At 37.1% G+C, this 15,688-nt stretch overlaps 1 protein-coding gene across 3 annotated transcripts in view; it reads left to right on the plus strand.

Moving 5' to 3' along the window:
* nmnat1.L (nicotinamide nucleotide adenylyltransferase 1 L homeolog) overlaps positions 1-14,740 on the plus strand; it is a 24,561-nt gene extending 9,821 nt beyond the window's left edge. For 2 of the 3 annotated variants that reach the window (XM_018224204.2, XM_018224203.2), the window contains exons 3-6: positions 498-661; positions 8,681-8,864; positions 10,215-10,348; positions 13,385-14,740. In XM_018224204.2, the coding sequence (XP_018079693.1) occupies positions 498-661; positions 8,681-8,864; positions 10,215-10,348; positions 13,385-13,785 (883 nt within the window). In that variant the 3' untranslated portion in view covers positions 13,786-14,740. 3 annotated transcript variants of the gene reach the window in all.
* Positions 14,741-15,688: the final 948 nt, after the last annotated feature.

The raw sequence follows: 15,688 nt of genomic DNA on the forward strand, positions 1-15,688 counted from the left end.
CTCTTCCTGCTTCATCGGTTTTCAAATTTCCCAGGGCAGACACATGCGCAGTAGAGCGAAATAGTCGGCTTTTTCATTAGTCTGGCTTTCCCCTCTACTGCACATGTGCAACTGCGAGAAGACCTGAAGGAAGAGGATCTCTCCATGGTGGTGCCTAGAAGAACCCCGGGCTGGCACTCCTATCAGCAGAAAACTGCACTGGCTTGGGATGTCAGGTTAGTAAAAGTAGTCACTTGGGGTGCCTAACTTTTGGCACCCCCAAGTGTAAAATGCTATTCCTTCTCCTTTAATTCTCCAGCTAATATGTGGCAATAGCCCTCCATGCTTTGGGCATGTATTTTAGTTTTTTTTTTTCCTGCCACCAGTTATCTGTCAGTGTTATGTGTATCTGTGTCCTGTATATGACAAATACAAATGTATTAGTGATAAAAGTAGAAAATATCCATTAGATAAACTTTAATTTAATCTCTTGTTTATTTTTTTTTCACTCTTAACAGATCGCATCTGGCCAGTTCAGACGCCATTTATCAGCCTCTACAAAATATGGAAAAATCAGATGACAGGACAGAGGTTGTGTTACTGGCCACTGGCTCTTTTAACCCAATCACAGTTATGCATCTCAGGCTGTTTGAACTTGCAAGAGACTATCTGCATGACACAGGTATCCCATCAAGCTTAGATTGTTAAGACAATTTTTTGTTTTGTGAGTTTTTTAATTGACCCTCTCTTCTCCTTTAAAAATTTCACATGACAGTTCATTGGGACAATCATTTCTGTTGTTGCCATTTGTCTTCCATGGAAACCTAACTGGCCATATTACTGGCCATATGACTTGGAAATCAAGCTGATGATAGATAAAGACCTCAAATTACCTGCTTTTCTGCACTCCTGGTCTGAGAACATGAGGGCATATGTGTGATTGTTATTTTAATTATATGAAACTTCTTGGGACTGCAGTTATTTGTGAATGTATGGTTTGGTTATGATTTGGTTTATGGCAACCAGAAAAGGGTAGAAAATAGGCAGTATACTTTGCCAGTTTGGACTGCATATAATAGAATGGTCCTGGAAGTAAATTTACAGGTTGGGTCACAGGCAAATGATCATGCGTAACATCATTGTTTGTGGCCAGGGAATAGGAATTGGACTGGGCACTGAGGTCAAAGTTATTTCAGAAACTGTGCTAACAAGATAGAAGACACACATTTTTTTATTATTATTTATAATTATTATCATTATCGCAAATCAACATATTCCAAATTGCTGTTAAATAACTTTTTTAATAACAGATTTCATACAAAAACAACCGATAACGGATATAACTAATAAAAAGGGCCCTGCCCTGAAGATTGTGCAGTCTAAAAAGATAAGGCATAATGGGTATTATGTAATAAAAGGCACTAAGTTTGCCCAGGAGCAGTTACACCTAGCAACCAATAAGAAGGCAGCATTTACTGGTCACCTGTTTAAAAGCAAACATCATATTGGTTGCCATGGGTTACTGCTCCTTGGCAAATAGTAGTGCTTTTTATTACATTTCGGGGAAAGTGGGGCACAAGAGATGGATATGGGCAAGATGAGATATGCTGCATTGAGCATTTAGAAGCATATAGTGCACACTGAAGTTATGTTGATAGATGAGGGTAAGCTTCTCTAAAGAAATGTCATAGAACATTTTATCACTCACATGACTACAAAAGGGTAGCAGAAGCAAGTGTAGATATTGGCAAAGTGGCATGGCAGAGGAGGAGCATTTGCTTGGATGTATGAGCCTCACAACAGTATTCATCATGGGCTGGAGGTGTCATACATTTGGAGAGTGTATCAGAATTTTGGTGGCAGATGACCATGTTTTGTAAATATTTTAGGTGAATTTGCCATAATGTAGTCTGCTAATACATTTATAACTGGTTTGCACTTCACTGCTGCATATATCTCACAGTACCACCCTCCTATTTAGGAGCATGACTAGATGTTAGTGGACTCAGGGGCAAAAAACCCTCTACTGCCAGTACTCATAGTGTAGTTTGCTGCCACTACCCCTATCCCGCCTCCCCCACATACTTAAATCAGTGCTATGAATGTACAGGACTCCAAAATAGCTTGAACATATTGACAGTCAATCAAAGTGGAGGTGCATGATAAGTAGAAAAGCATCCTTTAGTATTATATGTTTTTGTATCTATTAATACAGGCATGCTTTACCTCCTACAGTGATCATTATATGTGTGTAATTTGTATATCTGATGTACAAACTCTTCTGTGGTACAGTGCTGAAGAATCTGTTGGTACTTTATAAATAAGCATAAGGTGTGTTTCATTTCACTCCATGCCAACACCAGATTTGCCACCTTTATTTTATATTGCTTCAGACCTTTCCAAGTTTTGGTGCAAGTCACTCTTAAGAGAAAATGTTTTTGTTTTTTTTTTACATAGCAAAGCCTGGTGATGAATTATCCTGTTTTTTTTTTTACACTACATTATATATATGCCCCCTCATGTACAGAGGCCATTATTTAAGATCATTTAAATAATGACATGCAGCTAGATAATGAATTAATGAAAACTTAAGTTAATGCTGAGTAGACAGAATGGGGGGCAAATGTGTCATATCGGTGGTCAATCAAGAACAAGAACAAGCACAAGTTAAGGTGCACATAGTCTTTTGTTGAGCAGGCACACGGAAATCTATGCAGCAAAGGCAGATCTAATAAATAACGCAGTAGTCTGCACACTTTTTAAGACCAAGATGGCCAGATATATTTTAAGTCATGAGCCAAAATTTAGGGCTTGCAGAAACAAAACTCAGAGACTTATATATAACCAAAGAGGAATGGGTGTCTGACCTGACTTGATTCTGGAAATGGCAATGCCACATAAGCATTGCTATGTTCTGAGAAAATTATTGGGGTGGGAGTGAAGCATCCATTACAGAAACGTAAATGAATGGTTGGGGGCTTGGGAACTAGGGATTGAGATAAAATAGTACTATAGAATCTGTAACAAAGCATACTTTAAACTATTAAAAACAATTGACTAAAAAGTGTTGGATAGCTCTGGGGCCCACAGGGTTGGCCAGTCTTAAACAACATACATTTTAGTTTGCTCTGTTTCAAAGCCTTCAGAGCAGATGCTGAAATAATTTTCCCCTTTGCAGAAAATTCTTGGTGGCAGGTCCTTCACATTCTTTATACAAATTTGTAGTCTCCTGTAACATCTTTTATGGAATTAGAAATTTGACAAGACATGAACAGCAGACATGGAGAGGTGGTTGTAACCACAGAAAGAACTCCATGAAGCCAATAGACCGACCAAACAGTCCACTTCCAGCTTTTGCCATTTTAATGGTAGTTCCTGCATGACTTGATACAGATTGTTTACCAGAAAGAACAGAGGAGAGGTAGCTGAAGATATATTTCCAGAGGTCACTGGTCTACCACCTTTATAATGACTCCTCTCAAGCTCTTTCCCTAAAATGAATGTGAACGTCAATGTAAAAGTCTTTAAATGGCAAGTCTTAAATGAAGAGGACAACATTGTTCACACTAGTTTCAGAAACAACAATCTAAAACATAATGTACTGTGAAATCATACAGATGCCTACACTAATCTGTAAATTGGTTCTTCTTTATAAACACTGGGCATATCTGCACACTGTTTGGTTATCTGGTTACTGTTCTGCCTACTGTGGGCAGTAACCCATAGCAACCATCAGTTATACGGTTTTTAAAGCCGCTACAACGAAAGCAGGTTAGAATGTGAATCGCCGGCGGGGTGGCACTTGGATTGATTTGGCTCTCTGAAGTCACCTGAAGTTGCCTTACTAGGAAACGGCGATCCGAGTGCCATCCCGCCCGGCGATTCACATTCTTGCCGGCGGTGTCTTGCCGAGCTTTCCTTGCCAGACTTAACACACACAAACACACTGATCAATATTAGATAAGAATAATATATTGTAAGAAAATGAATACATCACCAATTGAACACAACACAACATCTAGCTGAGCTTCCCATGGCAGACTTTTGAGAGGAACATAAGCTGGGGGACCCCTGGCCAGGTATAGCGAACTCTCAAAGCTAGATCTATCAGGCAAGGCTCTATACAACACGTCTGCTTGTAGATGAAGTCCCGAAGCCCCCTCCGCTGAGTTCCTTTTTATATTGATATAACAACAAAGTAATAGATGGCTACATGCCCAGAACAGTGACCATGAGAATGACCACGACAATGAAAATAACCACGTGAATGAGATACAAGAAGGAATTATTATATTGAAATAATAACAAAGTAATAGATGGCAACACATCCATAACTGTGACCATGAGAATGACTATGTTTACAAGTTAATTAATTCAACTCCTGCTTTTTCCTAGTCTCCAACTAATGCTAATACATTCATATAACAACTAAGGAGCCATATTGGATACACTTGATCACACTCTCATTCATACATGGCCTGCCATGTCACATTTTTATCACAGGCGGGAAGGTATTTCGGGGAGATTAGACGCCCAAAGAAGAGGAGATTTGTCACTGGGTGACTTATCTCCCCAAATCACTAGTCAAAGTCAAAGTAAACTTTGTCATCTCAGAAGAATACGAATACACAGTGAGACGAGACAATGTGTGCCACCACCTTTACTGTATCCAGAGCTTGTTTGGAAATAATCTTATGTGCACATTTTTGAAAACAATGTGCACATTTTAAAAAACTGTATGCAAAGAGAAGGATTTGATAAAAAAAGGAGGGAGATCTAACCCTTGGAGTTCATGCGTGAGGACCCAATTGCCTTTGCCTCAGAGTATAGGTGTAAAATTAGACCTCACCACTTTAAAAAAAAAAAAAGTTTGTTTTGCTCAACTAACACAAAAGAAAAGGATTTGGAAATATTTATTAGGGTGACCGGTATCTTTTGGCCTGTATAAAAGTTTGTGCTACTGTAATGTAACTCTGTGTGTGTGTTAGATGGCAAAGTTATCTCTTTATTTGCTACTTAAGCAGTTCATTGATGGCAGGAAGAATGTGATTTTACCCTTTTACTGTTGCAGTACTAATAAATGATCTGTTATAAAGAGCAAAGAAATTATAATCTTCGGTTTCTATTGCTTTTTGTTAATTGTAATGGTAGGTTATTGGTGGCAGTGAGTTTTGTGGTCTGGTTTGGTGCATCTTTGGTTAGTCCCGCTAACCTGTGCCAGGAGGAAGAAAGACTTTTACCCCTTATAGCATCACATAGAGTCAGGGACCTGGTGTTTTCCGTATAATGGATCTTTCTGTAATTTAGATCTAAGTATACTAGAAAATAATTCACAATCATAAAACAAATTCTCAAATATTTCCTTTTAGGGTAAATAACATACCAGAACTATAACTCACACACCAAAGTTGCCCTGTACAGACTTTGGTTGGAGGTTGGGGAAACTACCTATGTTATATATTTACCCAAAAGGGAAATATTTCAGAATTTTCTTTATAATTGTGAATTACAAATAAGTGACCACCATTTTTAATGTTCTATAAATTTATGAATTTTTATTGATGAATTTCTGGTTCCTGGCCGGCCAGGTTTAAATGAATTGTCCTAGTAAGAAAGGTAAAACTTGGTTTTATTTGCACCTTTTCTATTTATTTAAATTTTATTGTTATCTTCAAAAGGACATTGGGGATTAAAGGTTTAATAAGGACTAGTTGAGATATTACTTTCCCTTAATGTCACATCACTTTATAATTTTCTTATCCATGTTGACACAGATATGCAAAATGGTGACAGAGAAGCTTAACACCTATTAATTGCTGTTAAAAATCTTAAAAGGGGAACTATTGTAAAATAGAAAATTGAATATAAGCTTCATCATACTGAATTAATGATGAAATATCTTTTTTAATATAACCAATTAAAAATTGTTGCAGAGTGCAAGGTAGATCTAGCTATTTGTGCATCTAATTTTTTGCAGTGCACTTTTCACAATGGAAGTTCATTAGACAGAAATTTGATGAAAACCTATCTTATTTGGAATTTTATTCAGCTGTAGATACTGTTTTTAGAGAGCCAATTGTGACATAGGGTTGTTGCATCTTTCTAGACTGTCCAGCTTTTCCATGTAAGTGGAGATGGTAGTTATACCTGTGAAATACAGGTTTGCTCTGTGACCTCTATCCTGTTGTTGAGTTCAATCTGCATTTCAAGTATAGTTTATGTTAAAGGAGAAGGAAAGCTATGGAGGCATTTTATTGCCAATATATTGGCTGCAATAGTGCAAGCTACAATGTTATATTTATTCTGTAGAATGTTTTACCATATCTGATTAAAACGCTCTAGAACAGGCATGTCCAAAGTCAGGCCCGCGGGCCAATTGAGGCCCATTTTCAAATTTACACTGGCCTCCATCATGAAATTAATAATAATGTGGCCCCCCAGCACAGTACAATCAGGAATAGCAGTAATATTTAGGCACATAATTAGTGAAGTGATCTATACTGCTGCGTGTGTGCTGAAGGTGATAACAATAGACACGTAATGGCACGTAGTGACTCTACTTCTCCACTTCCATCGTGTACAGGTCCATCACCAGGATTGAATGATCCTGATCACAAGATAGCTACCTTGGAATGGATGTCAGGCTGAATGGTCGGCCCTCACACATTTTCACCTCACTAAATCTGGCCCTCGTTGCAAAAAGTTTGGACAACCCTGCTCTAGAAGCAATGGGCAAAGCGATGGGCAAACCAGAGTATCAAATATTTAGGCATAAAAATCCAAGCAGACATAGCAAAAACTTACCAAAAAAATTACCTAACTTTGTTAGTTTCTACTTAAGAAACACTTAGAAAATGGGATAAACTGGGACTCTCATGGTTAGGAAGAATTCAAGTAATATAAATGTTTATTGTCCCTAAATTTCTATATTTATTTCAGATGCTTCCTATAGGTGTCCCTAAATCCTTTTTTACATCTGTAAAATCCTTAATATCTAGATTGATATGGAAGAGGAGGAAACCCCCCAGATTAAAGCACAGAGTCCTAATCTTGCCTAAAGAAAAAGGGGGATTAGGTTTACCTGACACTCACCTTTATTTAATTTCTGTTCATCTCTCCCGGATTCTAGATTGGTATTCTATTAATAAAGAAAAAGATTGGATTATTCTCTAGCAAACTTTATTTAAATATCCGATAGAAAATAAATCCTTGGTAAGGAGTATCCCAGATCACCCTCTTATCAAGGCGACATTAAAAATTTGGTCTCAAACTAAAAATGTTTTAATCTATAACATTCACCCAATATATTGCAAACTCTGATGTATAATCCTGAATTTGCTCCAAGCATGGAGCCAGGATCATTTAATAGATGAAACTGTTGGGAAAAAAGACCAACGAGAATTAGTGATTAGTGATATCCGATAACAAGATAACATCTCTTTTAGAGGTTCAAAATAGATGGGGCTGCCATCCTAGGGATATTTGGGGCTATAGACAATTACATTTCTACATACACTCATATAAGATGAATAATTGGAATAGGCCCATGGCACCCTGGGAGCAGATTGTAATATCTCCGATAAGAGTCATAAAACCTCTATCAAAGATCTATAAATTACTCATTGATCAGTTATCCAAAATAGAGAAGCCTTTTTGCAGTAAGTGGGCAGCTGAATTATAAGTCAAAATCACATCTATGTGGGATTTTTTTTTTGTAAATACTTTTAAATCATCTAGGGCAGCAAGGACAAGAGAAGCTGCTTATAAATTAATTACAAGATGGCACTAGACCTCGGTTAGATTAAATAAAATGTTTTATGTCGAAGATGTGTTGGAGGTGCAACGATAAAGAGGGTACTCATTCCCACATTTGACTTATATGTCCAGTCTTGGAACAATTTTGGAAGACTGTAATTTTTATAATAAACAGTTACTTAATCAATCTGCATATTAACAACCAAACACAAATGTTATTGAATTATTCAACTGTTAATGCCAGGGTTATTTCTAATCCTCTTAGCTCCCACCTACTACAAGAGGCTAAATCACTTATACCAAAAAAATGGAAATCACCTGAGGCTCCAACTATAGCACACTAGTTCTCAGCTGTAGAAGATATAAAACAAATTGAAGAAATTACCCACATAATATGCAACAAAAGCAGTCAATATTGGGAAATTTGGTCACCATGGATTAACTATACCAAGACACTTAATGGTTAAAGTAAAAAGGGTTTGATTATGTTAAAATCTGTTTAAACTATCAATACTACTGTAGAAATATTGTGAAATTATGTTTAATGATGTATGATTTTGCTTGTCTGTGCTAATGAGTTTCAGTCAAGGAGCTCTCGTTTTATGCTTCTATCTAGCACTGAGAGACTTACACCCCCTTTTCTAATTTTTCAGTATGTGCTTATCTTGGAGTGTAACATTTTTCTCAAAAGTGAAATTTTCATTGAAATTTTTATGGAGGATGCATTAAAATGGTAACATTATTTACACAAGATTTAGTAGAAACTTTATTAAGTTGTCATAATTTGTCTAAGTGGAATTTATACAAGATCTTTTTTTCTATCTTCAGTGTTTTCATAACAGCAGTTGCTGGTTATCCCTACTCTGTGCACACCAAAGTGCCCACTAGATTTTCTCTACCAAAAGTTCCTACGAGTATCCTGATAATATTCTTTTCTACAAAACAGGTAAATACAAAGTAATAAAAGGCATCATTTCTCCTGTTTGTGATGGGTACAAGAAGAAAGGCTTAATCGAGGCCTCTCACCGTCTAGCCATGGCAAACCTGGCTACCAAGACTTCAGACTGGTTGGAGGTGGATTCATGGGAATGCTCGCAGAAACAATGGACAGAAACTGTATTAGTGCTCAGGTAAAATTGAAAAACAGTTCAACTATGCATAGATGTGGTGATAAATAAATGTTTACTGGGATGTCTGATATTTTCCCTACTACAAAAATCTGTTGTGCATTTAATTTTATATTAGTTTAACTAGGATGAGTAGCTGTATAAATAGCCCCAATCAAATTATTAAACACTCTAAATATATTGTATTAGATGAATTGGTGCCAGTCTGCTACAAAGTATACCTGGGACTTGCTTGTTTCTTAGCATAAATGTGGCTACACCCATTCAGCAATCACTGCATATTTTAAGCATTTCTGTTAAACACATGTATTTGAGAATATCATTAATAGCATATTATCAACCCATTTGGACAATTTTATTTTCACATTAGTTCCTTTTAAGAATTAAAAAATAAAAATCAATAGGATTGTGTTTCAACATGCATTTTTCATCTTAAATTAAGTAAAACAGAATGCAATAACAAGGATTTTGAACACTTTGCTGCTAGCAGAAGAAGTGAAAGATTATGTATGTGACATTATGGGGCAGATTTATCAAAGGTTGAATTGAAAATTCTAATTTTTAAAATTAAAAATTCTCAAATTCGACTAGGGAGGTATTTAAATTCGATTCAAGTTTTTAAAAAAATCTACATAGTTACATCGGGTTGAAAAAAGACATCAAGTTCAACCCCTCCAAATGAAAACCCAGCATCCATTCACATACCCCTCCATACTTTCACATAAATTATCTATACCCATACCTATACTAACTATAGAGTTTAGTATCACAATAGCCTTTGATATTATGTCTGTCTAAAAAATCATCCAAGCCATTCTTAAAGGCATTAACTGAATAATCCATCATTTGAATTCGATTTTTGAGATTTATCATACACTGGCTCTTTAAGAACTCGAATTTGACTATTTGCCACCTAAAACCTGCCAGACCTGACAAATGGGAGCGGTCCAGAGATCAATTTGGAGTTGTTTGCAGCCTTCCTAACATTTGTTGTTTTTTTTTTTTGCAGACCAAAAACTCGAATCAAGTTTTTTAAATACAAATCACATTCGATTCGAGTTTTTAGGTCAATTTATCCAAGTTTTAAAAATTAGATTTTATTAATAAATTTAGATTGGTTGAATTTTGAAATTATAGGAGTTTTTAACAACTCACATGAATTAGAAATTTGATCTTCGATAAATGTGCCTCAATGTGTTGCCCTAAGGAATTGCTGCACCACCATTATCTATTTCCAGGGATCCCTTGCATAGACTTGCACATGTGCAGTATGCTAAAATATGAACGTTTTACAATACCTTTCCCCCAGAAAATTAGTCTTTCCTTATGCTTTACTTTTATTTTGACTTACAGGCATCACCAGCAAAAACTTACAAATGCAAATATTGTGGACACATGGGAGAAAGATGCACACAAGAAGGGACACAAGCGGAAAAGAGAGAATAGCCACCAAGATAAGCCTAACAGTTATCTACAAGAAAACAAAGGTTTATTATTTAATACTTTTTTTTTTTTTGAATACTTTGACAGCACTCTTCTCCTAATTCTTCTCAAATGCACTGGTGACTTATTTTTTCATTGTAAGTTCATTAAAACTACACCCATTTCTGATCAGTAAAAAGGAACATTTTGCATTGTGCTTTAAATGAGAACTAAACCCTGACTAAATAGTAGGCTAGACAAGTTGTACATTATGTTTTGGGCTTCTATACCAGCCCAAGGCAACCACAGCCCTTTAGCAGAAAAGATGTGTGCCTCCAAAGATGCCACTATAGCTCCCCATCTTCTTTTCTGCTAATTCACTGCACATGCTCTGTGCTGCTGTCACTTACCTGAGCTTAGGGACCAACTCACAATATACAATTCAGAATACAAATGTCACAATATAAGGCTGATGAGTACTTAATACAGATAATTACTACGTCAGCTCAGAAAGAAGTGCAATTACCATCAGAATTTAAAGGGATCCTGTCATCGGAAAACATGTTTTTTTCAAAACGCATCAGTTAATAGTGCTACTCCAGCAGGATTCTGCACTGAAATCCATTTCTCAAAAGAGCAAACTTATTTTTTTTTATGTTCAATTTTGAGATCTGACATAGGGCTAGATATTTTGTCAATTTCCCAGCTGCCCCATGTCATGTGACTTGTGGCTGCACTTTAGGAGAGAAATGCTTTCTGGCAGGCTGCTGTTTTTCCTTCTCAATGTAACTGAATGTGTCTCAGTGAGACATGGGTTTTTACTATTGAGTGTTGTTCTTAGATCTGACAGGCAGCTGTTATTTTGTTTTAGGGAGCTGCTATCTGGTTACATTCCCATTGTTCTTTTGTTTGGCTGCTGGGGGGGGGAAAGGGAGGAGGATGATATCACTTCAACTTGCAGTACAGCAGTAAAGAGTGATTGAAGTTTATCAGAGCACAAGTCAAATGACTGGGGGCAGCTGGGAAATTGACAATATGTCTAGCCCCATGTCAGATTTCAAAATTGAATATAAAAAAATCTGTTTGCTCTTTTAAGAAATGCATTTCAGTGCAATTCTGGTGGAGCAGCACTATTAACGGATTCATTTTGAAAAATTTTTTTTTCCCATGACAGTATCCCTTTAAGAATACAATCAGCCCTGTACCATCAGCTTATATTACAGACAACCCTCATTTTCTGCTTGTAAATTTGCAACCACCCCTAAATGTAGCTTCTCAACAACTGCTCAGAGCCCACTGAGCATGTGAGTGTTGCAGACACTTTCCAAGATGGTGACCCCACTGTGTCAAGTTTGAGGTCCTGGATTATTGCTGCTAATGAGTTGATGAGAATTTAGGCTGGTACAATAAGTTCAGTATTTAAAATATGGTATTTTGAACCATATTAATTTTTAGCCTCAGAGATCACCTGACCAGAAATACTACAACAGGAAGAAGTGTGGAAGCAAAAGAAAGAACACAGAATTTGCTCATGTGACCTAACGTATTGTTTGTTTGTGTGCACCGTGAATCCTACGATCCCATGTGCCTGCCCTTATTTTTTTCTAATTAGGATTACCCAATGGCGTATACCAGTAAAAAAGTATATTATTATGAAAATGGTTTATATACATGAAGCACGGTTTTACACATGAGCTGTTTTATGCAATATCTTTTTACAGAGACCTACATTGTTTGGCGGTTTTCTTTTAACTGTTAAGAATTATAGGCTAACATTATATGGAAGTTCAAAGTGTGGGCACTGTCAGTGTAGGCCGGGCTAACAGTCAAATATATTATCATGCAGGTACTTCAATTTAGGAGCCGCTTGCTGTACAACTGGGGAGTTGGCAATGAGCCTTCATTAGAGCAGGGATGTCAAGTATATATATCCCAGCACTCCTATTATATAGCCTTAAGGAAAAAACAGATTGAAAGGAAAATGGCTGTATTTAGTAAAAACAGACACTCCTAGTTACATGGCCTGCACTAAGCATGCATAAGCCGATGTGCCCCCCGCCAAGGCAGTGTCCATGCATCAGTCCTAACTAAGTGAAAAGAGTTGTTTGTTTGGTTTTTTTTTTGGGAGGAGAAAGGCCATACCTGCTTCTCTCTTTATTTGGCATGACCTCTTCCAAAGAAACCATTCAGCTTTATGAGCTTTTGTGAACACCTTATGAACTTCAGGACTGTATTTAGAGGGGCGGGGGTTGGGAGAGCATGCATTAAAGGGAAAGCCACACAACATGGGGATGAGCTGCATTCTTTGATTTTGTATATTTTATAGGGGAAAGTGGCTTGTCTAATAACTATGTCCTTATTAATTTATTTTTTGATTGAAATTGATATAAAGTGATATAAAATTATACATTCATACTTTTTTTGCCTAGAAAGAACTGTATTAACATCCTATTCATACAACCAGTAGCAGTTCCTGGAAGTACTTAATCATTTCAATTTGAGATTAAGAGGGAAAAAATTTGTAGTAGAATTTATAAACATTTACTGAGCTTTGTATGGTTGTAGAGCTACAAGGATAGCCAGGTCAGCACATTCAGAGAGCCTCTCAACCTTTGGTGTGATCCTTAGGTTCCTGAAAATCAAGCAATAATCCAAAATTCATGGCACTCGTAGAAGTCCAAGGCAGAGCTCCTGACCCAAAGTAGAGGCTGCTTTTTATGCCAACGTTTTTAGAAAACCCCCAACCCCTTTTAACAGGATATTTTACAGGAAACCCTAGCTATGCTATTCTTTTCTACTGAAAATGCCCCCCTAACTTATCCCTAACTAATCCATGTAAGTCTCCAATGAGTGGTAAACACAGCAAAAACATTTTTATATGATTTTTGGTGTTGTGGGATTTTGTGGATATTTTTGCAGCTTTTTTCCTGCAAACTTAAAAATTGGTAAATCTGCTCTTATGTATGTTATGTTTTCAAATAGATCCTGTTTTTATGAACTTTTGGTGGTTTCAAATGCATTTTTTGGGGGAGGGGTGGGTTGAAGGGAATATTGTTAATGCATACTTGATTTTCCACTATTGTTGTGTTTGTTTTTTACAGCTGTGCCCCAGGTAAAGCTTCTCTGTGGAGCAGACATGCTTGAGTCACTTGGCAAACCCAACCTTTGGAAAAATGAAGATGTGATTGAGATTCTGTCTTCCTTTGGGATCATTTGCATCACCAGGCTTGGAAGCAATGCTAGTAATTTCATTTATGAGTCTGATATTCTCTGGAAGTATAAGCATATGATTCATCTAGTGGAAGAGTGGATCACCAATGACATTTCCTCTACAAAGATTCGCAGAGCCTTGAGAAGGGGAATGAGTATCCGCTATCTAGTGCCTGACAGTGTGGTGGAGTACATTCAAAATCATGAATTATATAGTGAGGAAAGTGAGGAAAAGAATTCGGGGGTAATCCTAGAACCTCTTGCAAGAAATACCAAGGACTCTCAGCTTTGATCATTTCTCTATCACATATAGGAGTTTTGTTATTCATAACATATTTTCACCAGTTTCTACATGAAAAATCACAGCTCATTATCAGAGTGGTACCCATCATTACAGATCAGTAAAAACATATCTGGGCATGTCTGGCCATGTTTTGTTTGGTGAAGTACCAAAATGAGCAGATCTTTGTCTGGTTTGGCTACCCATGCACTGGTCTAGATCAGGCTGATCAATGCATTAGTTTTGCCTGTAAACCATACGTGTATGGCCAGCCATGACCTGATATTCTTTATTAACAGTAATCAGTCTCAGACGGGAGGAGCAAGAGCCTACCAACTAAAGACCTTATAGGTTTCTTCTTCTTTCTTCTTGCTGTTTAAGGGTAACATATTAATAGCAAGCAAGACACGGGGGCTCATTTATAAACACTGGTCAAATTGGCTCCTGGGCCGTAACCCATAACAACCAATCAGATGATTGCTTTCAGTGTTCACCATGCAGCTGACTGAAAAAAAACAGTAACTGAGTTACAGCCCAGGTGCAAATTTGCCCAGTGTTTATAAATGAGCTCTGTTTTTAAAGCAATTTGCCCCCTAGATGCCAGAGACACATTCAGGATTCTGTGTGGACAGCTGTGCTCACCTTTGGATTCTGTTTGCTTTGTTATTGCTATTAAAAGCTAAAAACAAACTCTTTCCTTTCTCATTGCTGGAAAGAAAGAAGTAATGCTCTGTGCTCCAAAAAGTTCCCACTCAGAGCCAGTTTGACACTGTATGTAATGATGGTTACCACTCTGTAAAAAATCTATAGATTTACAAATCTGTAATGGTTTCTTTCAATCCATGTATTACTTTAATATTTCGCTAAACCAGTTAAGGGACCCTTTAAAATTCTCCAGTAAATACTCCAAGAAATATTCCAAAAGCAAATACAGATGAATAGAGTTGTGTAGCTTTTGAGAATTTGAGAGGCTGCAGATGGGTTTTTTTTTCTTTTCAGACCTTATGCTGCTAACTCCCACAAAAACAAATTCTTTATAAGTAATTTTTGAAGAAGTCTTTTACATATTTATTCAGATTTTTTCATTGAAGCACCTATATTTCAGAAAGTCTTGCAGCTTGGTAGATTGAAGTAGAAAGACCTATTTATCCATTTTGGATTTGTCCAAAATTGGATTTCCAAAAAATATGTTTTTCTGGGTAATTACATTTTTTTGTGGCTTGAGGCCACACAAAATGCAGAAAATGTGTTGATTTCACTGTAGCTGAAGTAATCTCCAGGACAATCTGTATGTACTGTTTTAATTTGTGACCTCTACCTGGCAGATAGTTTGTTAATCCTTCCAGTGTCGGACTGGCCCACCAGGATACCAGGAAAAGTCCCGGTGGGCCCAGGTGTCAGTGGGCCCTCATGTTGCTAAACATTTGGTCATTCCCTATTTTTATGAGAACAAAGAGGCTAAATAGTTGGAAAAATAGAGTATAGTATGTAAAGAAAAGAGACTAGGAGAATAGAGGAGAGGAAGAAAGGAGAGGTAGAGTGGGCCCCTGGTCTAAGATTAATTAGTGGGCCCCTGGTGTTTTTGGGTGGGCCCCTGGTGTCCCAGTCCAACACTGAATCCTTCACATACTAGGCATAAAACTGTGGCATGCCCCTGGCGTTTATATTTAGCATGAAGGCAGAAGGATTGGAAATTACAAATTTATTGGCAAGTACATTATCAGTAAATGTGCAACACAGGCCCAGGCCTTGGCTGCTACATTAGTAGCTAGGTATGAGAGATACCTCTAGATAACAACCATAAAGATACCTATAAAGCAGTACTGTATCTTACAAGAAATGACCTTTACCCTCTGTAAATCACCTAGCAATCCAGTGTAGGTTCCTTTGCCTATACTTTCTGGAATATCCAGCT

This window comes from Xenopus laevis, chromosome 7L, assembly GCF_017654675.1.
Source record: "Xenopus laevis strain J_2021 chromosome 7L, Xenopus_laevis_v10.1, whole genome shotgun sequence".
NCBI lineage: Eukaryota > Metazoa > Chordata > Amphibia > Anura > Pipidae > Xenopus > Xenopus laevis.